The 27,990-nt window shown below is 35.5% G+C and overlaps 1 protein-coding gene across 1 annotated transcript in view; it reads right to left on the bottom strand.

Moving 5' to 3' along the window:
* The window catches only part of PLD1 (phospholipase D1), a 212,008-nt gene that overhangs the window by 27,046 nt on the left and 156,972 nt on the right, over window positions 1-27,990 (bottom strand). The window contains exons 20-23 of the mRNA XM_049775678.1: window positions 27,634-27,722; window positions 15,305-15,418; window positions 13,711-13,760; window positions 764-898 (exon numbers count right to left, since the gene is read on the bottom strand). Of these exons, the coding sequence (XP_049631635.1) occupies window positions 764-898; window positions 13,711-13,760; window positions 15,305-15,418; window positions 27,634-27,722 (388 nt within the window). The remainder of the gene's footprint in view (window positions 1-763; window positions 899-13,710; window positions 13,761-15,304; window positions 15,419-27,633; window positions 27,723-27,990) is intronic.

Genomic DNA, 27,990 nt, shown 5'->3' with positions numbered 1-27,990 from the left:
GGGGCTGAAGATACCCACAAATGATGATCTAAAGATATGTCATATCACTACCACATTATTTCTGTTTAACACACTACACACAAGATCTGTTTTGACTCTTGATTAATGACATCCAAGTTTCAAAAGAAAAATGAAAAGTAAGCATAGTAAAAATACTGCAGTATTTTTTCAAGTTTTTATTTCTTTGGGGGCTACACCTGGCATTGCTTAGAGTTTCTCCTGGTTCTATGTTCTGGGATCACGTCTAGAGGTTCTCAAGAGACTATTCGGGATGCAAGAGATCAAATTCAGGTTAGCCCTGTGCAAAGCAAGCACCCTATCTGCTGTACTATCTCTTGGGTCTTATTCTTCCTATTTTTGAGTCTTGCATAACTTCAGAGGGGTGTGGGCGGGGTATAAACGCATCAAATTATCACCTGTTACTCATCACTTGTCTTCCAATTTCCCAAATCTAGGTACTTGGATAAAAACTAAAATGAGAGAATAATAAGGGAAATTATGAGATGAATACAGATTGTATACCAGTTAAATCATTGCCTCTGGATACTGCATAGAAGCCAGCTAATAGCTCTTCACCTCAATTTCCTCACAGATAAAAATAGGGATTAGAAGGAGTGTATGAGAAAACAGATTGTCCCAGAAACGTTTAGATTTTGTGTTACTGTTCCTATCAATACATGCAAAGGAAGCTTGGGAGGAATAGAAAGAAATATTTCTGCACAAAGTCAACTTGCAAGAACATAATTATAGACTATGTACTTACCGATAATAACTGTGTTGTCATCAGCAATTAGTAACTTGCTGTGGACATAGATAAGCTCAGTGACTAGGTTTCCTTCAAGCTCGGAGTGTGTTCTAAGACCACAGAATGATATGTAATTTATCCACTGATTGCCAACTGTAAATTTAAGAAAATTGTTGTAATTAATAAGACCAAGCCAACAGAGACTCATTAAATTTTAATGTACTTTAAAACAACTATGCTACAAAAACAGATATTTACAACAGATTGTATCCTCTGTGTATATGTATTTTTTAAACTATATTTTCTATATTAAAGTTTAATATTTTAATCTGGATTAGTACACTGATATTATATTATTCATATGAATATTATAATTATTATAAGAATATTATATTATTCATTATGCAATGAATTAAATAAAAGACAAACAAAAAAAACTATAAGACTTGTTGATAAAAGGTAAAAGTAACAGTAATGGATAAATTAGGTAAAAAGATGGAAAGGGCCAGAATGATAGTACAGTGAGTATGCAATTGCTTTGCATATGGTTGACCCAACTTTGATTCGAAACATCTCAGGTGGTCCCTCAAGCCTGTCAGGAATGATCCTTAACACAGAGTCAGGAGTAACCCCTTAGCACTGTCAGTTATGGCCCCAAAACAATGAGATAAAATAGGATCATGTGACCATGACAGAAAGATCTTTTAGTAGTGAGCTTATATAGTCTATTCAGGTGTTGATTTGTAAGATACACATTTAAAACATAAAAACCATTCATAAAACATTTAAAATATAAATGCTACTTCAATTGAACTTTTTTTTTGGGGGGGGGGCGCACACCCATGTGACGCTCAGGGGTTACTCCTGGCTATGAGCTCAGAAATCGCCCCTGGCTTGGGGAGACCATATGGGACGCCGGGGGATCGAACCGCGGTCCATCCTATGCTAGCGCTTGTAAGGCAGACACCTTACCTCTAGCGCCACCTTCCCTGCCCCAAATTGAACTTTTTTTAACTTAGAAAATCACAATGAAGTGCTTTTTATACCTTCTTTTTATTTATGCAGCCATAAAAACGTGAGCATTTTTATTTTCTAGCTATATGACAGGTAGCTACTGGTCTGACAAGGGGGATCCAGTGTAGACATATCAGACCTACACTGTGACATTTCACCAATTTTGGCTGTCAACTGATACAGTTTAATTACAGGGACAATGTATTCTCAAGTGTGTGATATTATGAATTGTAATATGTTCAGGACAAAAAAAAAGTTCAATTTTATGAAATAAACTCAGGTAAATAAGAAAGTTTTAACACTTCAGAGCCGGAGACCTAGAACAAGGGTTAAAGTGATTGCCTTGCATGCAATTGATCCTAATTCAATCCTTGGCACCTTTAAGCAAACCAGGAGTGGTCAATGAGCACTGAGTTAAGAGGAAGCCCGAAGAGCAATAACCATTAAATCCAAAAGTTAACCAACGAAATGAAATAATCAATATATTTAAAAAGTAAAAATCACTCCTTCTCTTCCTATGTCATTGATATCAAAGAATGAAAGTATACTTTCATTATACTGGAGAATTTTCTTCAGAGAACTTTCTTCATTTGATAATCAGGTGTGTACTTTGAAATGCTGCCATCTTGTCATGTGAGGCCCACTTGAGTGGCAAGAAATTAATTCCATTAAAAGCCATCACATCACCATTTATTCAGGCATGAGTGTTAGTTACAAATTTAATGGTCTTTTCCCGCCATAGCAGTTGACTTGGATAAGCAAAGTCTGATACTAAGAATAAGAAGAGTGGAACAAAGACATCACAAACTCTAAATGAAGTGAATATAAATCTCTTTTCCTTTCTTAAAGAAAAGTCTGTAGCATACTAATAGAACCAATGCTAAATTTAATAAAGTTTCTACATGATATTGATATTTTTTATATTGCTGCCAATGCTACTTAATGTTTGTGCTAAATTTGGGTATCTTGGAACCAGAGTGATAGTACAATGGATAGGGTATTTTGCCTTGCACCCAGCTGACCTAGGTTTGATCCCCAGTATCCCATATGGTCTCTCAAGGCTGCCAGGTAAAGTATCTGATTTTAGAACTAGGAGTAACCACTAGTATCACCAGGTGTGACCCCCAAACAAGACAAAATTTGGGCACACTTGGAAAGAAATTCATTCATAGTTTATATATAGATTAGTTATTTATAGATAATATGTCCCTTATATCTATAAGTAATATTGTAGCTATATTTGTAAAAATGTCTTGGTTAAAAAGTTTTGTGTAATGAGTTTTTTCTTCACAGTGGCCACACCCAGAAAAACCTGAGGGACCAGTGCTACTCACAGCCATGCTTGGCAACTTGGGCCAAATGTTGGGTTCTAGGACTATAGATGCAATACTACTCATCATTAGGGTAGAAAAGCCCTCTGTATTCCTAGATCCACTGCAGCACTATTCACAATATCCAGAATCTGGCTGTAACCCAAGTGCTTGAGAACAGATATCTCTGTGGCTAAAGAAACTGTGTTTCAGCTACACAATGGAATACTATGCCATTGTTAGGGAAAAAATGATGCCATGAAATTCACTTATACACAGGTGAATATGGAGAATGCTATGCTGAGCAACATGAGTCATCCCACACTATTTGTGGGATAGATAGAAAAAAGATTACATTGTGATAACAACCAAGATAATAGAGATGAAGGACAAGAGGACCAATCCATGGTATGAGCTTGCCACAAATAGTAAGGGAGTGCAGGTCAGGCAGAGAAGGGACCACTCTGACACTGACAGTTGAAAATCATCACCCTGGTCAATAATTAGGTACTGAAAGGAAATAAATTGATAGGCACAATACCCCTCAGTATCAACATTGCACACCACATAGTCTAAAAGAGAAAATAAAAGGAAGACAGACAGACAGACAAATAGACAGACAGACAGAAGAAAAATATCTTCCCTAGAGGCAGAGGAGAGGAGAACTGGAGACATTGGTGGTGAGAAATGTGCACTGGTGAAATGTGTTGTACATAGTATGACTGAAATTCAATTATGAACAACTTTGTTCAACTGCAGAGGAAAAAAGACCTGCATTATGAACAACCTTGTAAGCAGTATTTAAATAAAGTAATTAAAAAATTTTAAAGTACATGGGGCCCAGCTTAAAAAAGGCCTATGTAATTTAAATCTGTGTTATTGAAGCAAAGTTATAATCCTCTTGGAAAAAAGTGAATTACCAGAAATTCATAAATACATACTAACACAACTAATTACCTGGGAAAGAAGGTTACTATTTACTGTATAAGGAGTATACAGAAGAATGTTGGTAAAGAAAAATAGCAATAATACCAAAGAAGAAAATAGCATTCAATCATCTGCCCAACATTGAGAGTATTTTATATGAAAGAAAAGTAAGAATAAATGATAGTTAAATGTAACATATCGTTGTGTATTAAAATCTGGGCCAAGAAATAAAAATATTTCCCTCTTTTATTATGAAATATATTAAAAGGGTAATCACCAAAATTTCAATAAAACCCACAAAATAAGATAAAAGCATATCAACTTTCAATTCACTTATTTTGATAACCGAAGTATAGAATGTGGAGCCTCTCTTTTCCCCAGAAATATAAATTTATGTAGTTAGAGATAAAAGAACATCATTGAGTTTGCAACTTATTTATCAAATTGATTCAGAAGAGGAAAAACCAGCTGTCTAGCCTCTATTATGAGAGTAGAAAAATGGTAAAATGATAAAATGTTAACCTCTTGGAAATTACAATGAAAGTTATAAAAATTCTGAAATCTCTCAAAAATCTCTCAAAAGAAATTATTTCTAAATATGGTTTAACTTGTGTGATCCTAGCTGTCAGCCACAATTGTTTAAGACACACAATCATGTGCAGTTCTCGAAAGGCAGAGATTGGTGCCATTCCATAGCAGGGCTCGGTGAGTCCCTGTTAAATGGTTAGTAACGGTTATAGGGCCCTGGTCAGAAAGTGGATGTTTTGGATGAGTGAAAGACTTGAAGTGAGGCCCATCAAAAATATTAGGGCTACCAGCTATGATAAGGAAGAACTCAACCAACACTCCATGTTAAGAAAAGAAATAGTAAACGGGAAAAGGATAAAATCTTTTTCATTAAGGATTAGCATCGTCCTCCTTAATGAAAATGCTTAGGTTTTTCTCTACTCTACAGTTATATTCTATTTCATGGGGAAAAATTTCAATCTGTAGAAATACCCAACTTCTTGTTAAATAAATATTCACCGCCTGGGTTTAATGTACAGTAAGGATTTTCCCCCTTACAGAAAGTCCTAATCTCTGGACAGTCAGGATAGTCCCTTGGTGCTTGTATGATGCCAAGTATTAAGCTCAGGCCTGATGCTTTAGGTACCTCCTAAACCATGGAGTCATCTCTGGGTCCCAATGAATAATTTCTACCTGAACCAATTGTTATTATACTAGTTGCCCAAAGCAATTATTTTGATTCCATTTCTTATTTAGTTATTGCTTTATTCCTGTAATATCATTAACAAGCAATGATATTAACTTAATGATACCAAAATGGGATATGAAAGGATAATTGAGAAATGTATGCCTTCTGAAGAAAGTATAAGAAAACTACATGTATTTTATGAAGCAATATATGTTCAGAGTATCAGAGACATTGCCAAATTATCCAAGATGCACAGGCACCATGAATGAAGAGAAATTTAACGTAGGCAGCTCAATGCTTATAAAAATGTTTTGAAGTACTTTACAAATTAGTATAGGCTTTTCTTACTTAACATTTTGTTGTAATTTGTACATGTACATTTCTAATTCTGATGTTATGTTAAATTATAAAAAATTGGTTGCTAAAATGCTATGATTCCCAACAACCACAAAAATGACAAAGAAATGATTTAAATTAAGCGCTAAATCTCAAAGATTTGATTACTAGGTTGATTATACACTAATGGCTAGTAGTTTTCTTTCCAGGAATTTTCAATATAGTCATGGCAACAGTTTTGTTATTTCTAAAGAATGGAAACAGTTGAGAACAACAGTTCTCAATCCAATTAGAGATTAGCCAACTCCTGTATTTATAACCCACTACATAGTTACAAAAAAATCCAACATTATAGCTCAAAAGGAGACATTATGTAATTAATCTTTTCTCCTAGGCTCTGAGTATGAACTTTTCTCCCGTTCACATGCCAGCTTCTGACTTGTTCCCAGGGTACTTGGAAATCTTTCAATTAGGGGGCTTAACACTAAACAATTACTTCTTGTATTAAAATCCAATTTTTTTCCTTTGAGTAGGCAAGGGCATGAAAAAAGGTCCAGAACAAAAGAAAATATTTTATTATAAGCTCAGGACATTTGGAGAAGGGAGAGTGAGAAACCACTAGATTTGCTCTGACTTTTCATTATACCATAACCTCACCTTAGTATTTTTACTATCCACTATTAACACTGAATCAGTCTTTCCTGATTTTGTCTTGTCAATACATTGTGCATAGTTATTCACTCTATTTTAAGCTGCTAGAAAAGAAAGATAGGAAAAATGTTCTTCTAAATTTTCTTTTTCCTGGATGCAATTAAATACAATTTTTAAAAGTATTTATTTATTGTTGGTATTTGAAGTATTTATGTATTTTTAAAGTTATATCTAAGTTTTTTAAGCAGATCAGACCATTGATGGAGAAGTATTGAATATCAACACTTTTTCTCTCACACACAGCAGAAATGGTTTTTCAGTAACATATACATATATTTGAATTATGTGTGCACTAAAAACTCAATCCATGATTTTTAAGCTTCCAAAAACTTTTTTAAAATCATACCCTATAAAGTGTTCACTTTAAAAATTAGTGAATTACTTTTTTTAGATTCAAAAATGTTTGGTAATTCTGTTTGGTTGGTTTGGGGCCATACATGTTTATGCTCAGGGGTTACTCCTGGCTATGATTTCAGGAATTACTCCTGGCCATGCTTGAGGGACTATATGGGATGCTGAGAATCCAAGTCAGGTCAGCTTCAGACAAATCACATGCTCTATGCACTATACTATTGCTCCAGTCCATGTTTGGAAATTCTTTTAGTCAAATTGGTACCACTACAATTTCATGAGTAACTGCAAGAACTATCACTAAATTATTATCCCTAATAATAAAATATTTAAAGGACTAATTTTTCTACTTAACATATTATATTGACAGACTGACAATCCATTATTTTTTGCTAATAACTAAGGGTCTTTAAAGAATGGCCATATATTAAAAAGTACTTTTAAAACTGATGTTCTACATTTTTTGGTGAGGCTGGGAGATACCAGCCAGTTGAGGACTTTAGGCTTTCAATCCTCTGCTAAAGACCCTTAATAAATGCTTGATTATCCCCAGAAAACTAATGTTCTATCACAGATTAAAATATTCAAGTACAATGGAATCAAGAGACGCAAAATTTAACAATCTAAAATTAAAATGGGCCTGTAATATTGGCAGACTGGGGAAAAAGGGGGATGGTATGGGATGCACCTAGGGAACATTGATGAAGGGAGGTCGACACTGGTGGTGGGATAGGCCCTGTTTCATTGTATGTCACTGTATGTCAAATTCAATTATGAAGGACTTTGTAAATAATAATGGTTCCAATAACATTAAAATTAAAAAAATAAATAAAATAAAAAATATTCAAGTAATTTATCATATTACATTTATAGTAAATCTATAGAAATTACCAGACACTAAAACATTTTACAGTTTATAAAAGCATAATATTTATTTGTAAATAAAATCATACCGTGATTATGAAATAATCCACCAGACTCAATAAGCATACTATTTACTGCCAATGGCAGAATTTCTAATTTTTTTTTGTTTTGTTCTTGTTCTGGGGCCACACCCAGCAGTGCTCAGGGGTTACTCCTGGCTCTGCGCTCAGAAATTGCTCCTGGCATGTTCAGGGTACCATATGGGATACTAGAAATTGAGCCCGTATCTATACTGGGTTGGCCGCATGCAGGGCAAACGCGTGGCCTCATGATTTATTTATGAGTATGCACACCCAGCAGTGCACAGGGCTTACTCATGGCTCTGCACTCAAGAATTACTTTTGGTGAGGACCATTTGGTAAGCCAGAGATTAAAGCTAGGTTGGTTGTGTAGAAAGCAAATGTCCTACCTGTAGCAGGACAGCCCCTGAAGAGGTTGACTGATGGAGGGATGGAGAATGAGGCCCTTTTCTTCCAGCTCGGAGCACGTGTCTGCCACCCTGTCTAGCCCACGGTTCTGAGGTGAAACGGCGGGTAAACAGCTCGCAGACAATCAGGCTCGTGGAAATATTTGCTTTATTCGGATGGACAAAACTGAAGTCCAAAGACTCCGATTCAGTTCCAGCCAGCAAAAAGCCTCTCGCCTTCCACAGACCCTTGCTCTTATAGTCCAGAGTCAGGTCCCACCCAATGGTGGGATCAGATACCAACCAATGGTGGAAGCAGAATCAGGTCCTACCCTAGGGTGGGGGCAGAATGCCAGGTCACACCCTAGGGTAGGGCACAATCACCTAATCAGATTAGGGTGAGCAACATAGTAATCCCCCAAAATATTTACATACACAACACTACCCACTGTACGATCACTCCAGCCCCCTAGGATTTTTTTTTAAATTAGCTTAATAGTACATTTAATTTTAGATTTTTGTGTGTATATAATCACCATCTTTTTTTCTTTTCTTTTCTTTTTCTTATTTTGATTTTTGGGCCTTACATGGCAGCACTCAGGGGTTACTCCTGACTCTGCACTCAGAAAGAGCTCCTGGCTCAGGGGACCAATTGGTATGCCAGGGATTGAACCCAGTTTATTCTGGGTCACTGTGTGCAAGGCAATGCCCTACCTCTGTTGCTACCACTCTGGCTCCATTTACCACGTCTTTTTTTAATAATCTGTAAATGCATACATAGGTTATATCTAGTTCTAATAAACATACAGATGTATATCTTCAATTTAATGTCACTGTCTTTTATTAAAATTTTTATTATAGAGCTGGACATATAGTACAGAGGCTACGGTTCTTGCCTTGCATGCTCTGGTTAAATCCTTGGCACTATACATGATTCCTTGAGCACTGCTAGGAGAGACCTCCTGAGTAAAGAGCTAGAAGTTAAATCCTAAGCACCACCACGTATGTCTCAAAAAAAAAAAAAAGTAAACAAAACTTCTCATTTCTTCTATTAAAAACACCCAAATTGGGATATCTAGAGCCTATGGATATTCTCTTTATAGAATGTTAAGGAGTCTGTAAACTACTTTCCATAATGGCTATACGATATCATAGGGGAAATATAAAATGCAGCAGCCATTATGAAAAACATCACAAAAATAACTTGAATAAAATAATAAGGAACATACAATTCATACTAAAACATGAATGGACCTCGAAAATATTGTGCTACATAAAAAGAAACTAGACACAAAGAATATACTGAATGATTCCATTATTCTATGAACTGTCATATTAGGAAAATAGATTGCAACAGAAAGTAAATTAATTATTGTCAGAGCCTGGGAGATGATAGAATATAGAGTGAATCCTAATAAGTATGTTATTTCCTTCAGGTGTGATAAAAATGTCTTAAAATTAGATAGTGATAATGATTTACATGTGAATGTACTTTAGCATGTGAATGTGCTAAAGAAATCCAATGACCTGTGGATGGTCAGCAGGCATATGAAAAGATGTCAGTCATCTCTTGCTTTAAGGAAATGTATTCCATTTTGGGCAGAGTCATACCTGGCAGTTCTCAGTGCTTACTCCTGTTTCTATGCTTAGGAAACACTCCTAGTAGACTTAGATGACTATATGATGCCAGGAATAGAACATGGGTTGACTTTATGCATGGCATGTGCCCTATCCACTATACTATTGCTACATCCCTCAAATTTTATTTATTTTTTTCTATCTTTATTTAAACAAACTGATTACGAACATGGCTGTAGCTAGGTTTTAGTCACAAAAAACACCTCCTCTTTTATTGAAAAATATAAAATGATTTGCTATGGTCTGGAAATATAGCTTACAAGTTTTACATGAATTTGACCCTGAATTTGACCCCAATTCCTATGTCCTTACACTCACCAACAGACTAGGTATAACCTGGTGGCCCTGAAAATAGCTGAGATTAGTCTCCAAAAACTAACTTTTAAATTAAAAGAAAACATTATGAAATATTTTTGCTTGAATAAACATTGTTCTTAGTTCTTTAGATATGGTTTCTAATATTTTTGAATATATCTAAAACTTTCAAAATTACAAATTAAGTCATATTATGAACATCAAAACCAGTTTTTTTCCTTTTAGTCATGATTGGGCTGCTAAACTTTCTATTTTCTGGCTTTGGGGTGGTGGTCAGTGGCTCTGTGCCACATCTGGCAGTGGTTAGGGGACAATATGTAGTACAGGTTAAAGCTCAGGTCAGCAGGATTTAAGACAAGAGCTTTAACAATTGTACTATCCCTACTTTTCAAAATGACTGACAAGTAATTGGTTTTCCAGATTACTGTGGGTTTGAGGAAAGAGATGAATATTTGAAAATTCAAATACATAAGCTTAAACTGAACTTTACTATAATATTGTTACTTCTTTTACTGTTTAATCTCCAGAAATTTGAAAGTTGATTTTGATAATTTTTTGTTGATGTTTTTGTTGCTTTTTGTTGGAGAGCTAAATTTTTGGAGAGCCTTAATATGGTATTTTCGCAGATGCCTTACATTTTTTATTTTAAGTCCCCACATTTTGATATATCATCCACTGCATCTTCAGAAAACTTCTACTGCAAAACCACTTGTCTTTTTTTCTTTTCTTTATTCTCTCTTTCTTTCTCTCTCATTCTTTTTTCTTTCTTCTTTTTTTTTTTGTTTGTTTTGTTTTGTTTTGTTTTGTTTTGTTTTGTTTTGTTCTTGGGCCACACCTGGCGATGCTCAGGGGTTACTCCTGGCTGTCTGGTCAGAAATAGCTCCTGGCAGGCACGGGGGACCATATGGGACACCGGGATTCGAACCAACCACCTTTGGTCCTGAATTGGCTGCTTGCAAGGCAAACGCCTCTGTGCTGTCTCTTCGGGCCCTCTTTCTTCTTTCTTTCTTTTTCTTTCTTTCTTTTTCTTTCTTTCTTTTTCTTTCTTTCTTTTTTTTCTTTCTTTCTTTCTTTCTTTCCTTTCTTTCTTTCTTTCTTTCTTCTTTCTTTCTTTCTTTCTTTCTTTCTTTCTTTCTTTCTTTCTTTCTTTCTTTCTTTCTTTCTTTCTTTCTTTCTTTCTTTCTTTCTTTCTTTCTTTCCTTCCTTCCTTCCTTCCTTCCTTCCTTCCTTCCTTCCTCCTTCCTTCCTTCCTTCCTTCCTCCTTCCTTCCTTCCTTCCTTCCTTCCTTCCTTCCTTCCTTCCTTCCTTCCTTCCTTCCTTTTTTTTTTTTTTTTTTTTTTTTTGGTTTTTGGGCCACACCCGGCGGTGCTCAGGGGTTATTCCTGGCTGTCTGCTCAGAAATAGCTCCTGGCAGGCACAGGGGACCATATGTGACACCGGGATTCGAACCAACCACCTTTGGTCCTGGATCGGCTGCTTGCAAGGCAAACGCCACTGTGCTATCTCTCCGGGCCCTTTTTCTTTCTTTCTTTCTTTCTTTCTTTCTTTCTTTCTTTCTTTCTTTCTTTCTTTCTTTCTTTCTTTCTTTCTTTCTTTCTTTCTTTCTTTCTTTCTTTCTTACTTTCTTCTTTCTTTCTTTCTTTCTTTCTTACTTTCTTCTTTCTTTCTTTCTTTCTCTCTATCTTTCTGCTTTCTTTCTTTCTTCTTTCTTTCTTTCTTTCATTCTTTCTTTCTTTCCTTTCTTCTTTCTTTCTTCTTTCTTTCTTTCTTTCTTTCTTTCTTCTCTTTCTTTCCTTTCTTTTCTTTCTTCTTTCTTTCTCTTTCTTTCTTTCTTTCTTCTCTTCTTCTTTCTTTCTTTCTTCTTCTTTCTTTCTCTTTCCTTTCTTTCTGTTTTTCTTCTTTCTTTCTACCTTTCTTTCTTTCTTTCTTTCTTCTTTCTCTCTTTATTTTCTCTTTCTCTTTCTTTTTTCTTTCTTTCTCTTTCCTTTCTTTCTGTTTTTCTTCTTTCTTTCTTTCTTTCTTTCTTTCTTTCTTTCTTTCCTTTCTTTCTTTCTTTCTTTCTTTCTTTCTTTCTTTCTTTCTTTCTTTCTTTCTTTCTCTTTCTCTTTCTCTTTTCCTTCCTTCCTTCCTTCCTTCCTTCCTTCCTTCCTTCCTTCCTTCCTTCCTTCCTTCCTTCCTTCCTTCCTTCCTTCCTTCCTTCCTTCCTTCCTTCCTTCCTTCCTTCCTTCCTTCCTTCCTTTCGCTTTTGGGCCACACCTGCCAGTGCTCAGGGGTTACTCCTGGCTCTGCACTCAGAAATCACTCCTGGCAGGCTCCAGGAACCATATGGTATGCCAGGAATCAAACCCAAGACTGTTCCAGGTCAGCAGCATGCAAGGCAAATGCCTTACTACTATGCTATCTCTCTGGCCCCCAAAACCACATTTCTTTTAGAAAACAACTGAGTTTTGTGGAAGAGCGAAAGGACATACTGAAGGGCCCATACTGTGTGATTGTGATAGCTTCTCCTGATCATTTTAGACTCACTGGGTTAGCAGCACCATTCTTCTGGGGACTGAATTAAAACTCAAGTATTTTCTGACATTTCCTTCAATCTTTTGTTCCCATAGTCTTTCTTCTTCAATCTTGTTCCTTCCTTCTTTCCATTACCAATGCACAATTTTTTCTCATATGCCACCATTCTAATTTCCCTTTGCTGTTTAGCTACATAGTAACATTCAGAGTAATATCCTACTTTGATGAATTTGCTCTAAGGATGAGAGATTTCTACCAATCTTGCTTTGTCTTAAATTTCATGTTTAAAATATTGTCTTTCAAACCAGATCCAACCTAAATCAGTTAACAACTTGGAATTCTGACTCCAGTCAGAATTAATTTTTGTTTTGTTTTGTTTGGGGACCATACCCAGTGATTCTCAGGACTTACTCCTGGATCTCTGCACTCAGGGATCACTCCTGGCAGGCACAGTCACCATACAGGATGCCGGGGTCAGAACCTGAATTGATCCTATGCAAAGCAAGCATCCTATCCATAGTACTATTACTCTGGCCTCATCCAGCTTAATTCTTTAGAATTTACAATATGTATTGCACTGACAGGGAACCTTTCTGACCATTTATGTCTTAACTTTAGGGTCTTTTTGTTATTGACCTTATAGTATCTGTGTTCTCATCTTTAAACAAAAGATAATACCTTCCCTGACTTTTTCCAAGAATTGTGGAGAAAACTAACAGAAGAAACAAATATAACTATTGAAATACTTTACAAATCTAAAAAAAAACTATAAATAACTAAAAGTTAATTACAAACAAAATCTCATTTAACAATGACCTTGGCATCTCAAATATAATGTTTTATTTGAACATTAGATTAGACGGTTTATTTTTTTAATTTTGGGGCCACACCCGGTGGTTCTCAGTGGTTACTCCCGTCTCTGCACTCAGAAATCATTCCTGGCAGGCTCAGAGACCATATGTTTCATTTGAACATTAGATTAGACAGTTTATTTATTTTTTAAATTTTGGGGCCACACCCAGTTTTCAGGGGTTACTCCTGTCTTTGCACTCAGAAATCGTTCCTGGCAAGCTCAGGGACCATATGGGATGCCAGGGATTGAACTCGGTCCTTCCCAGGTTGACCATGTACAAAGCAAATGTCCTACTACTGTGCTATCACTCCGACCCTAGATAAGATAGTTTAATAAGAATAAATCATTTATCTCTGTTGATAATTTTTTGGACAACCATTTGTCCAAATGTGGAAAGAAAACTATAGTCTCAGATTAGTGATTACTAATTATCAACAACTGCATGGAATAAAAGAAGATGCAGTTACTTACGTTCTGCTTTTAACTGTCCAAGGATAGAATTTTCTCCCCTGCACATGGTTCTGAAAATAAGAAAAATTATAATAATCATAGAAGTTACAAAGAAGCAATCCCAACTGCAATATCCATGGAATGTGATTGTTATCCAAGTGAAATAGAACAAGTGCTTTTATGAGAAGATGCTACATAGATTCTGAAATAAAAAACAACACACCACTATCATTTTTTGTAATATTACTGATGGGACCAGGTAGTTAGTTTGAAATGTGTAAATGGAAAAAGTTATAAAATTGATGTTAGATTTCAAAAGATGATATTTTTAGAAGATGGCCATGAATGAATTTTTCTTCCTAAGAAACCTGGTGGCAGAAAATATAAACTTAAAATGTTACAACCAATCCACATCTTGCAGAATCACATCACTTTAGATGTGAAAGGGCAAACACTGAGCAAAGTAATTCCGAATTTAATAAACTATTATACCTAGGCTGTGTCTGTAAAGTCAGCAAACCCCTTAAAAGTGAAAAACATAATCTTAAATAGCTGACTCTGCTAATGATTTTTTTTCCTGACTCTTAAAATAGCCAATGAATTAGAAAAACTGACAAAATAAAAAATGCTATGCTCCATCTGCTTGCTCTATGAAAGTAATTAAAAATACAGTTATGCCTGGGAATTACTGATATTATTAAAGATGATGCCAGCAAATAGAGATGTTTTGCATAATAAAAGGTTATAGTTTTGTGGTGGAGGGAATTTTACATTGGTGCTGAGATTGGTCTTGGAATAAATGTATTATGAGCAACTATGTAATACATAGTCTTCAAATAAGGTAATAAATAAAAAGTTATAGTTTTAAATAAAAGTTCAGCATGCTTTTTCATTCAGCTGGTTCAAGCTCAATGAAATAGTCACAGAAAATAATTACAACTGACAATATTCTAAAATGATATTAGAATGCAAAATGAAGCAGATAAAATCTAATGAAGCATTATGCAGTGCCTTAAATACTTGAAAAGCTTTACCATGTTATAAATCATATAATATTAGAAATGGAAAAACTTTTACCCAAGAATAGGGACCAAAGCTCAGTTAAAACTCTGTTATTGTATTTAGGCAAAACTGCCTGAAAAAGAATACAAATAAAAGAACTACAACAAACAATGCAAATAATACAATGTTAAGAATTTTATTTGGGATGGGGCCACAGTGGTACTTGATGGATAAGGCTTGCTTGAGACTGAAGCCAGAATATTGCTCATACAAGGAATGTGCTCTCCCACTTGATATAGATCTTATAAATGGATACAAGATAGCTATTTAATGAGAAGCAATCAAATAAGAGACTAATGTTAGAGATTCATATGCTTGTCATGTAGCCAAGGCCCACCATTATGATTAGGTCTCATTAATGACTTTTAGGCTCCATCTGAATTTTACTAGTTGGTAAACAAAGCAAAGATGCAAAAGCAAAATAAAATATTAACCGTTCCATCTGTTCAATGTTTCATTGGATGTATCTGGAGAAACATTTCCATTCCTTTCACCAGCTCACATGTATAGCTGATTAATGCTAAGAAAAAGACCATTTTAGAACGTAAAATACCTGTAGTTGAAGTGCATTATTGCCTGCAAAGCATTTCCTCCACCAGTTGAAATGTCTCCTTCAAAGCCTGGTAGAAGCGGTATCACGATATATACCCGGTATCTCTGGTTTTCCCTGCAAAAGCCAGATGCAGAGCTTTTCACTAAAATAAAAAGATGCAGTTTGAAGTGATAACCAAGCAGTTAGAATAATTTTCTAGACTGAAGGAATGACTCTCTTCAAACATGCTAACACATTTCTGGGTCTGGTGGATGCTGTGAATTGGAGGTAATAAGCTGTTTTCTAGATAACAATCACAACCTGAAATATAAGCTGAATTTAGCAGTACTGTGAGAATTGTCCACTTGTCTGTACAGTATAATTCTTTGCAAAAAAAAGTGTTTGGATGTTATGAGGACTGGGGATGATTTAACAAAGTTTTGAAAAAGATAAGAGTTCTCTTCATAGAGGAGTCTCCCAAACAATAATTAAGAGGCCCGGGAGATCCTCCTGTAGATTTTTGGCCAAAAGGTATTTCGATTTCGAGGGTCCCAAGGTGAATTGATGCTCCTATCCATCAGAGATTGCCTGGGCCACCAGTGTTGAATTGGCAATGCTTGGAGACCATGTGATACCATGGAGACCAGGGATCCAACTAGGTTCTCTCACATATCCTATTTCTCTAGTCACAAAAGAGAGTATCTGTTATCTTAAAAGTTAATGTATAGCATGTGAACAACTTTGTAACTGCGGGGAAAACACTCCAACTCTATGATAAAGAACCTTGTAACCACGGTGCTTAAATAAAGTAATAAAAACATTTAAAAATAGTTAATGTATAACAAGTTGTATCCAATACTACCTAGATCATTGTTTAGTAAAGCATTCCTAATTCTCAGGGTCTAATTCTAATTCTCAGGGGCACAAAAACACATTGGTCCCAGAATGTGTCTTTCCAGTGCAAAAATTGTCACTGTTAATAATTTTAAATTGAGTCATAAAATTTTTGTTCAAGTGCAATATCTTACCCAGTGTTCAGTGAGGACTCTAACTGAGTCAGGTTAAATTTTTAAATCCTCTGCATTGGCCATAACGCTATTTTTCAGTTCATTCTCCCAAATGATTGAATCTCAAAAAATTGAATCTCAAAAAAAAAAAAAAAAAAAAAAAAAAAAAAGCCTTAGCGTCTCAATGATGAAACAAAGAAGAAGGAAGTGCAAATATTTACTTGGATCTGCATTTGAATAGTGAGAAACTCAGAGAATATGTTCAACTACTAGAAGGTACATCTGTTTACTCTTCACCATTTATAAATCATACAGGAAGAAGGCCAAGTCTGAAAATGGCTGTGCTACTACCTGGGAGCAGGGAATCACACCTTCTTTTTGAAAGTTTAAATTCACACAATGGCACTGTACTGGTTAGTTACCAGATCTATGCTACTTATTAAACTTTCGTAATAATCTCTAAAGTTCATTGTCTTCCTAATGACCAACCCCATTTAAATAATATTACTACTTTGTGAGAAGTATATCACTGAATGTCTCTGAGGGCAGCTGGGCAAATAAAACATGAAGTTTGGGACAGGTGTTCCTGCAGGAGTGCAAGCAAGTCAACAGAATTGAGTTCACTGGCCTGTGTGCTTAACTGTGCTTATCTCCAACACAGGAATTTGGGGAAGATGGTTGTAATGGCATGTATTAATCACTAGATGGCAAACACAGTTTGAGCTGGGGGGAACAAACTGAAAGAAATGAAAACTCTTAACCATCTCTGTTTGAAAAGAGTAAGAGATCATATTTCTACATATTAAAGGAGACAGTGGAAAATAAGCAATATTATGAAAGATATTTATTTCTCCATAGTCAATGTTTTATTTTTTTAATAAAAAGGTACTCAGTGACCACAAGCCCACCCTCTGGACCAAAGATCAAATACGTTCTCACACATGCTAGGCCTGTATGCTATCCCTCTCAACCTTCATATTCAGTATTTTAAAAATCTAACAAAATTAAACTGGACAACTAGATATTGACACCTGAAACAATTGTTTTCCCAGAAGCACCTTTAATATGTTGCTCTCAGTGCTAAGCTTCAGGGCAGGAGATGAGTAGTTCAGTTTCACCTCTCTATGAAGGAAGGTTGGCTTCTCTGTCCTTTTTTTTTTTTTTTTTTTTGTGCCCCTGAGAATTAGAATTAGACCCTGAGAATTAGGAATGCTTTACTAAACAATGATCTAGGTAGTATTGGATACAACTTGTTATACATTAACTATTTTTAAATGTTTTTATTACTTTATTTAAGCACCGTGGTTACAAGGTTCTTTATCATAGAGTTGGAGTGTTTTCCCCGCAGTTACAAAGTTGTTCACATGCTATACATGTGCACTTGACTGTCTCCTGCAGTCTTACATTACTATAGAGTCCAACCTAAGTTCAGTATCACTTCTGCCTCATAAAGTTGATGCACATGCCTGCTACCTATACAATGTGGGAAGCATCTAGAAACATAAGACAGAACTTTGCATACAGTATATTTTTACTTGTGAAGATAAGGGTCAAGTTAGAGAAAGGTCTCTAAGGGGCTTTTAATAGACAAAATGTTAAGCTTGATAAGACTTTTTTTTTTGCTAAATTAAATTATATCTTGCTTGTATGTTTTGTTGTGGTAAAATGTATCAATACAAACATTCTCAATTTAACCACTTTTACTTATTACTTATATTTACATGATGCTGAAAAAGCATCATAGTATTTAATTTTAGAGCATTTCTTCACAAACAAAAATCTCTAATTAAATAATTCCACCAGCTTCCCTCCCTTTAATTTCTAATAAATCCCCATTTCTATTAATTTGACTCATGTAGCAATTTGACTATTGCAATCTTATAGTATTTGTCCTAATGTGCCTGGCATTTCACCTACCAAAACATCATCAAAACTCATCAATGTCAGGGGTCAGAGCAATAGTACAGTAGAGAGGGCATTTGCCTTGCATGTACCACATATGTTCCCTAAACTCGCAAAGAATAATTCCTGAGTGCAGAGCCCTGGATGTGGCCTAACACATAAACCAAATAAAAGATTCATCCTTGCCTTAGCCTGTATCAGAATATCCTTCCATCTTAAGCTGAGTTATATACACATACTGCAGTATTCGTTCATCTAATCATCATGTGTGTTTCTACTTTTTAGCTAGCATGAATAATGTTCATTGAACACTAAAATACAATTTTTGGTTACATATACTCAGAAATAGAACTGCTAGATTATATAATATTTTTATCTTAAGCTTTTTGAGAAACTTTCAAATAAAATGTTTTAATGGCTAATATAAATTAGAGTAGAACATTTAAAAAGTAGATTATATGATGAAAATTTTTCCTTTCATTCTTATTTTCCTGGACCCACCCCTTTTGCTATTACTGGTTTCTTCAAAAATCTTTTAGAAGTAGAGTGTGATCTAAATAAGCATGTATGAATTATTTTCTTCTATAACAGTTTAAAATACTTTACTTTTTATTGTCATTTTTATCATATATCAGGGTATCTTGGAATTCTTTCAATACAATATACAGTTGTTGTGATATTATTTAAAATTTCATTTAACGTAATATGTTATGCTTAACAATTTAGCATGGCAACATATATATAATATTTAAATATATTCTCTAAAGATAAATATTCAAACTATTTCTAATGTTTTGATATTTCAAAATAGCTATGTGCTATTTATGCTGATCCAAATAAACCACTTTTTTCAAATTTGTTGGAAAAATTGTAGAGGAAACATTGCTGGTATCTATTAAAGTGTCTATAATTCTGTTCATAAAAGATGTTCCTTACTTGGGGCTGAAGAAATAGTAACATGAATAGGGCTCTTTCTCTGCATGCTTTGTACAAGGTGGGCACAGTGCATATAGCAGACTGTTCAATCCCCAGGACCCCAATTGGACCCCTGACTTCTTCCAGGAATAATCCCTGAGAGCAGAGGCATAAATAAGGCCTTAGCATAGCTGAACATGGTTCAAATGGTAAATGATAGATAGATAGATGATAGATAGATAGATAGAAGAGATAATAGAGATGTTCCTTACTACCTTTGTATATTATAAAAGTAAGAAGACTTAAAAAAATGGAGACTTGTTACATAGGATATGAAAATCTTGACTGATTTTTTTTTAGCTAAAATATTCTTGTAAATTTAATTTTCAGGAACCATAACATACATAGTTTGCATTCTTGGGATACTATCAATTTCAAATTAGGTTGTTCCTCTTTATGTGCAATACCTCTTTTTTATTTTTATTTTTATTTATTTTTTTTTGGTTTTTGGGCCACACCCGGCGGTGCTCAGGGGTTACTACTGGCTGTCTGCTCAGAAATAGCTCCTGGCAGGCATGGGAGACCATATGGGACACCGGGATTCGAACCAACCACCTTTGGTCCTGGATCGGCTGCTTGCAAGGCAAACGCCGTTGTGCTATCTCCAATGTGCAATACCTCTTAAACTTCTTGAATGAATAGATAATTTAATTGTGGGGAAACTTAATAAAACTCCTAATGACTTGGATTTTCACTGCTGTAAAAATAGTGGTCTAGGGTTTTAAATTCATTGTAAGGTTAAGTTAATGGAAAACCCATTGTAGCAGTATGGTCAGTGCTTGTCCCTGATACAATACATAAAAGGCAAGCAGCCCAGATGCTGAGGATCCTAATCTGGAATAGCATATACTCCTAACACTTTGGTGGCATGTGTAAAAGCAATCACTCTGAGCAAGAAATTGAGTAGAATTATTTATGATCCTAAAATCAAGAGAGTGAGCAGGCACCTAGCCATAAACAGGCCATCATTGCTTCATCCACTTAAATTCAGAACAACTTGATCAGATCGCAATCTCAGGCTTTTTGTTAAAATAAGTTATTCCTTCAAAATTTACTAACTCTCCTTATTTCTGCTATTGTCCCTGGAATCTACCAGGAGTGATTCCTGAGTGCAGATCCAAGAGTCACCACTCAGCACCACTGGTTGTGGTCCCAAAACAAAACAAAACAAAAAATTTGAAAACAAGTATCCAATAATAAAGGATGTTTAACTAAATTATACCATTTCCACTAATGGCTAGATTTTTTTTTTGGCAGCATGATAAATGATTGCTATGATGACTAAGTAGCAAAATCCTCTGGTACAATTTTAAAATGGTTCAAAGTAAAGGTATCATTGCCATTACATTTGGGACAAGTTGATATTGAATTGTTAAATTTCCTTCCAACAGACTGTTAGCCCCATTCTGTGATTTGGTCAGCAAGCTACTGGAGTTAAATCCTCACACAGGAATCAGCATACAAAATGTCAGTATTTGAGACTAGGGGAAACTAGAGTCCTTGAGGAAGGAATACAAAAGACTAAGAGGAATCTTATTTTTGTACCTCAATTAAAATTCTAGGGAGAACAGGACAGACTTTCATCACCTTTAAACATGAATAGGGTTTTATTTCTAGGAGAATCCAAAAGAAAGCTGCACCAAAATAACACAAGAAGGAGTAGAAAGGTTGAGGTCCCAAGTCACAGTAAATTGATCTCAGAGCAGATAGAAAACCAAGCAGCACTGAAGGCTCTTAGTGTTCTCACAGAGACGGTACCATGGTGGAGAGTGGGGAGGGAGAACTGGGCTGCACCTAGACTGCCTGTATATAGAGCAGTAATCAGGAGAAATCCCTGAATTTTTCCATCTGAATCAGGAAGTGAATAAGCTAAATTTCCTTCTATTGTGAGGAAATAGAACTTGAGTCAGACACTTGGGTGAAAGGAAATAAGTCGCCATTCAAGAGAAAATATACACATTATATTAATATAAACAGAAAGAAACTGGAAAATGAAAGGGGTGGGGGGAAATTTTCTGGGGTGGGAAGAGAATTGGCTTTTTAAATTCCATTCTTAAGCTGAATTGTTCATTTTGTTTTTGTTTTTCTAATTGCTGCACGCTTGCCTGTACTTAATTTTCTTTTGGGGGGGGCACACTCGGTGACGCTCAGGGGTTACTCCTGGCTATGCGCTCAGAAGTCGCTCCTGGCTCGGGGGAGCATATGGGACGCTGGGGGATCTAACCGCGGTACATCCTAGACTAGCGCTGGCAAGGCAGACACCTTACCTCTAGCGCCACCGCGCCGGCCCCTATACTTAATTTTCATGGGTCTAGCTTGTGTCCCAATCCTAGCTCTTCTCTCCTGCCTCTTTTTCTTTTACCCCACAAGCCCTTTCTGCAGGCAGAAAGGCTTGGTCTGCCCTTTCCAGGGACCTTGGGATCTGTAAAACAGCCCTAATGGGTCTCATTACACTTCTCTGGTGACAAGATCCTCTTGAGAGTTTTGAGAATTTGAGATTTATAGATTATGTTCCATTGCCATAAACTTCAAGAGCTATGATCAATCTCATTGTGTTTGGAGAGCTGTGATTTTATGCAGAAATGTACTGTGTTATATACCTCTCTGTGATATTTGAGATATTTAATTTTTTTGGCTGGAATATATTTTTTGGCATATATCTTCCTAGTGGTTTGCAACACACTCCATTTTTCTTTTGTGACTGATAAAACTTGCAAAACGTTGTATGTTGACCTTTTTCTGCTTCAGTTTGCTCTTCTAAAAATAGGACAAAAGATTGACCAAAAATCCTTGCTAGTTCACTAGAAATGATTAATCTATTTAGGTCTGACTACATTTTTATGTGACTTTATAGATAAGAGCATTCTCTTTTTAATTCATGGATATAAAAACATATATACAAATATATATTTCTCATTTGTTATTTTTTGAAAATTACAGAATTTTACTTTTAAGAATGTTGAGCTAATGCTAGTTCAGCATGTTTGTGTCCAGCTTGACTCTGAGATGATAACCTTTGGTAGGCAAAGCCATTGATGGTTCACAAATAAGATTCTATCAAATGTTTTGCTAAACTATTTTCTTTTGTTAAACTGTTCCAGCTGTATCCATTCTTGTTTTCCAGTCTCTTTTTTCCCCCTCTGCCAGGGCACATGCTGACTTAAAATGATTGCAGGCTTTAGCCCTGTGCTAATCTTTACATCTCACTTCCTTCTGGGATTACCACGTAAATGTTTTTTGGAACCAAGTGAAAGCAATTAAAAATTGGCATAAAAATGTATGCTAAGATATGCTTTCCCAGTATACCTCTTCTCCTGGTTATTTAGAGAGTTTGGAGGTTGTCCTGGAAGGAAAAATCTGTGAAACTGGCAATTGACATACTTTATCGGAATGTTGTCCATTCTCTTTATGACAACTTTAGCTAAAAATTCTTTATGACAGTGTTTTTGGAATATGCCAAATACATCCACTTAAGTGTGCTGCATAAATAATTGGATGTAGGAATTATAAGATGCAGAACTCTTCCACTAAACCCTATTCATTTATATCTATTAAGAAAGATTAAAACATAAAGTAAAATGTAGATCTGGCTTTTACACTTCAAAATAGATGATCTCTTATTGGTTACTGGGAAGCTCAACATCAAACCATTTTGATCTCCCTTGAATTAGGGGAGCTTTGAAGCATACTGTTTAAAAGCACAAGTGGAAGACCCAAAGGCATGGTATGAGCCCCATTTTCATCCATTAGTACTTGTCTGGCTCAGGCAACTGACCTCATCTCTCTTGGCTTCAGCAGTTTCTGAGTAGAATGAGGATAATTATGCATCCATTTGTTATTGCTTATGGGAGGGCTGAGTGAAACAAGGGACTGTGAAGTCCTCAGAAGTAGAAAGACTCAAAAAATACTTGGTAACATTATTGAATTACCAGCTAGTGATTTCACTTAGAATTCCTCAAGAAAAATGGAGCAAACTCTGTCTAAAATGAAAACAAAACAAAACAAAACAAAATCTCACAGTATGCTTTACAACACTGTTTATTTTATAATTTGGAAGAAGGTATGCCAAATCAATGAAGAGAAGTTCAGAAACTCAAGAGTCAGTTGCAGTTAGCTGTGAGGCACCTCTACACAGGACATTAATAATATTCCTGTGGGTCTGGGGATGTGACTCCATGGTAGGATGTAAGAGGCTCTGGCTTTAAATTTCTGGCACCACCCACAATTCCAATGAAAAAGAATGTGTCTATACTTCTCATAGGATGAATAAGTGCCAGTGGTAGGAAAACATCCTTAATAAAAACATTTCTGTTCCTAACATAAATATTAGTTCTAAAACAGCTGGTTTGAATGTTGTGCTCTTCAACTTTGCTCAAATTTACAGATCTGAAAATAACCGAGGTCTCTGAATCTCTGGTCCCCTGTTAATTGCACAACTCTCCAGGGCTGTATTCCTCATAAAGGCCCCATCTGGGAAAACTGGAAGCATTATCTAGCAATGTTTTATAATTATATGAAGCACCAAATTGCAAATTCCTACAATTTTCAGTCATAAACTTTCTGATACAATTTAATATGAAAATGTGATAACTTTAAACCAATTACTCATTTTGTTATGTTTGCCAAAATTTTCATAACTTCAAAGTGCAGTTTCTCTGACTTTTTTTTTTAAAAATTACTAAAGCTGTAAAATTATGCATATCAAGTTTCCATAAGCAAAGATGGCTTCAACATCATAAATCTAGACACATTGTTTTAATATGTTTTCGGGCAACCAGGGGTGTAAATCAATGGTAAAGTACATAGCTTGCATATGTGAAGCCTGAAATTAAACCCCAGAATACTACCCAAAAAAATGACAGTTAGAAAAATAACTACACTGAGAACTATCATAACAATGTGAATGAATGATGGAAGTGGAAATCCTGTCTAGAGTACAGGTGGGGGTGGGGTAGGGTGTGGAGAAGGGAGATTTGGGGCATTGGTGGTGGGGATATTGCACCAGTGAAGGGGGGTGTTCTTTACATGACTGAAACCCAAATACAATCATATTTGTAATCAAGGTGTTTAAATAAAGATATTTTTTAAAAAAGAAAGTAAAAAAGATATACATATTTTCAAACTTTGCCAATTTGTTCTACTTAGTCTTTTATTTATTTAATCAAAATAGTTGATTTTAGATTACAGCCTGATTTCTTCTCTTTGACCTTGAACCAGATTTTTATTGGCCAAAGACAGCTTTCATTTGATTGGTAGTTGGTCTCAACTTAGAAGAGTATAACTTATTAAAACAGACCTTGTGTTTTCTGCAGATATTATTTTATTTTATTTTATTTTGGCTTTTGGGTCACATCCGGCGATGTTCAGGGATTACTCCTGCCTCTGTGCTCAGAAGTTGCTCCTGGCAGGCTTGGGGAACCAAATGGGATGCCAGGATTCAAACCATGGTCTGTCCTGTGTTGGTCGCATGCAAGGCAAACGCCTTACTGCTATGCTATTGCTCCAGCCCTTCTGCAGATATTCTTAAGCGATTCACACTCCAGCACATGATGAACAATATTCTGAGACTCTAAGTCATGGATCAGAACACAGTAAAAGCCTGTTCTGTAAAGAATTATAGCTTTTGAGATGGAACCAGGAAGTGAGGCTTGCACAGAAATTACTTCCGGAATGAGTGTGAAGCATGATACCGACACTGGCAGAATAATAAAAATTTGCCCAGTGAAGGGAGTTGGCAGACTAAGATTCCATTTCTCCATGGGGAGAGGACCTGGAAGAAAGCCTGTGTTCTTTGGTTAGGCAGAATACTGTCATTCCCTTCCATCTGCTGTGTGCTATAGACTATTCTTTTTCCAGCAGCCAAAATTATATTTATTGTTGAGCATGTGACTTTTCAGGGAAGTTTGTTTCAGTGGTGCAGAGAGCAGCTAAGAAGCCAATGAGAGACATGGAAGGTGAAGACTTGGGATGACACATATTGATTGGTGCTTAATAAAAAGGAGTTCTCTGCAAGGCAACCTGCAAGAACAGTTTTTTTTTTTTATTTTGTCTTTCCAAAGATCACAGCCAGCAGATATGAGATTGTTATGGCAAACTATATTTTACCATAGCAAGGAACACAGATCAAGGATAATGTAAAGATACAGAAAAAGGAGAGACAGAAAATGCCTCCAGGATACATATGTTTGCATTAGCTGAAAGTCTAACAGTGAGACACACCACAATGAACAGTCTAAAGCAGACAGTTGAGAGATCCTAGCTACATGACAAATAGTTCATTTGCAGTTCTATGGATTTCTTTCCCATTTCATGGCCAGTATTTAATGTGCTCTGTAATGCTTCAAAAATGAGCTGCTGCTGACTTCCCATGCTCTCTGACTATGACCCTGTCTGCACTTGGGACACTTTATGGGATCACTGGGAAATGTTCAGTCAGAAAACATTTTTCAAGTTCCTTCCAGTCCCAAAAAAACTAAAAAAAAAATCAATGTACAAAAGAAAAATATTCTTTCAGACTTTCAAATAGTTTAAAACCATTTTACAGGTACATATTAAACTTGTCTCAGGAAATGAATAACTGGGATTGAGTAGGTAAAGGTTCAGACTACTCTTCTTCCTAGCAGATGCCATGTCACTACTCAGCCCAATGAGCTCATCCATCAACTTACTCTATTTCTTTGGCCTGTTTTAATTACATGAAAAAACATGTTCTCTTTTGACACATTTGCCATATAGATAACTCAGATATTCTCATGAAATGTAAAAAGTGATTGGAAGATAATGCCATTTTTGTTAATGCAACATAATTTGACCCATGTAACTAGAAGTCTGGCAAGCATATAAGAAATTTGTTTTCACTTCTGTTTAACTTATAAATCAACTGTTCTTAAGTCATGTCAGAAACAGGTTTTTGGTGACATCTTCCAAAGAATGTACGACAAGACAAAGGATAAAGGTCCTCTTTGAAACAGATCATCAGCAACATTTAAGATCATAAACACTATTATATATTATATATATATATTATATATTATATAGTTTGCAGTGGAAGATCATAAAATAAAGGTTCCTGGGCCCTTTATCTGGGTATTCTGGTCAGGGAAGCCTGCACTGAATCCAGCTCTTGTATTTATGTAAAAGTTCCATTGTAATTTTTATGTATTGCAAAGGGTAAGAGTCAATGTATACATGCTGGCTGTGGAGGTACTGTGCTATGCTGCTTAATGCCCTCACCATGGGATGAAGGTAGTTTCTTGGCTTCTGAGAGAGCTGTCCACTAACTTAACACCAGTCAAGTCCTTTTCACAACCCTTGTACCTGGTGGAAACCATAGGGATATTTCTTTCTAGTAGGTCCCACCAGATGTGCTCAGGGTTTACTTCTGATCTGTGCTCAGGAAGTATAGCTACATGCAAAGTCTGAGAGAACTTTAAGCCTGAACCTTAATGAACAAGAGTTATATAGTGTGGGGTGAAGTGTTGAATCAGAAATTCAAAGACTTTGGCACAAAGCTATTCTTGCATACTATCATTAGTGGCTTTAAGAAATTGTACAACCTCTTGAGTATCTCATTGATGCTTACCTTTAAAAATGGAAACAACAACAATAACAACAAAACCTATATAATCTAATTTTAAAAGTATTTATAAAGATTCAGTTAGTCTGAGAATATAAACTGAGTTACATTAAGATTCAGTTTGTGTAATGAAATATTCTTACACCTAAAATCCCCCACATATTATAAAAAATAAGGTATCAAAATAATACATGACACTGAAAGTTAAAGATGTCTTATATAATCCCCAGATGTGTATGAACTTAAGTTCTCTTCTCTGTGTGGGTACATTTTATAACATAGGTAAATCTTGACAACAATAAGCCACATAAAAGAAGCCTTACAAACAACTGTTCAGTGTCTGATTCCTTTTTTTTTTTTAAGTTCCCAGATAAGGCAAATTGAATAGCTGAGTAGTGACTGCCAATTAGGATGGTATTTCTTTCTGTGTGACAAGAATTTTCTCATATCAGTTAGTTTATGATTGTACAAACCTGCAAATATACTAGTGATGACTGACTTGTTCATTTTTTAAGTGGTATGGAAATTATATCTTTATAAATGTTATTAAAGGTAATCTACTGAGCTAAAGAAATAAGAGAGGGTAAGTAAAAAATAAATATAATCCATTAATACGTGACTATTTCAAGTTTTAAGTGACCACAATTCAGTACTGCCATTAAAAAAACCAAACCTAATCTAATGAATGGGAAATGAGGAATTCAGATTCCCTCAAGAATGGACTAAAACATTCTTTAGCAACAAACTCAGATCTAAGAAAATAATAATAGCTCAACTAAATTGATTCCTGCTAAGAAAAGAAAATATTTATAAAAAATGGAATTTCAAAAACCTTGTATGCATAAAGCAAGTAACATCTGCAGTAACATACCAAAACAGCAAAAAGTTACCTGTAAGCTTTCAGTATTCGCTTGGCAATGGCATCTCCAACCTTGTTGAACACAACTTTATCATCTGCACAGCTTATGAAAAACTGGTTCTATGAGGAATAAATAGGACAATCATGTAAGTTGCTCTTAATATAGCAGCTGTGTGTATGAAGAGTGAAATATAGAACAAAAAATATACAGTTTTAAAACCATTGTACAATGCAGGTGTTTTGATTGCTAAAATCATTTCAGGAAAATCAATTACCCTCATATCTCTAAATAGTGCAATGAGGTACTATCATGTCATAACCTATGTGAAAGGCTATTCTAGGCAAAATTATTATTTCATAATGGGCATTTATTGTAGGTTATACTCTC

Source organism: Suncus etruscus, chromosome 6 (genome assembly GCF_024139225.1).
Source record: "Suncus etruscus isolate mSunEtr1 chromosome 6, mSunEtr1.pri.cur, whole genome shotgun sequence".
In the NCBI taxonomy this organism is placed as follows: domain Eukaryota; kingdom Metazoa; phylum Chordata; class Mammalia; order Eulipotyphla; family Soricidae; genus Suncus; species Suncus etruscus.
This window is presented reverse-complemented; position numbering and strand designations above follow the sequence as displayed.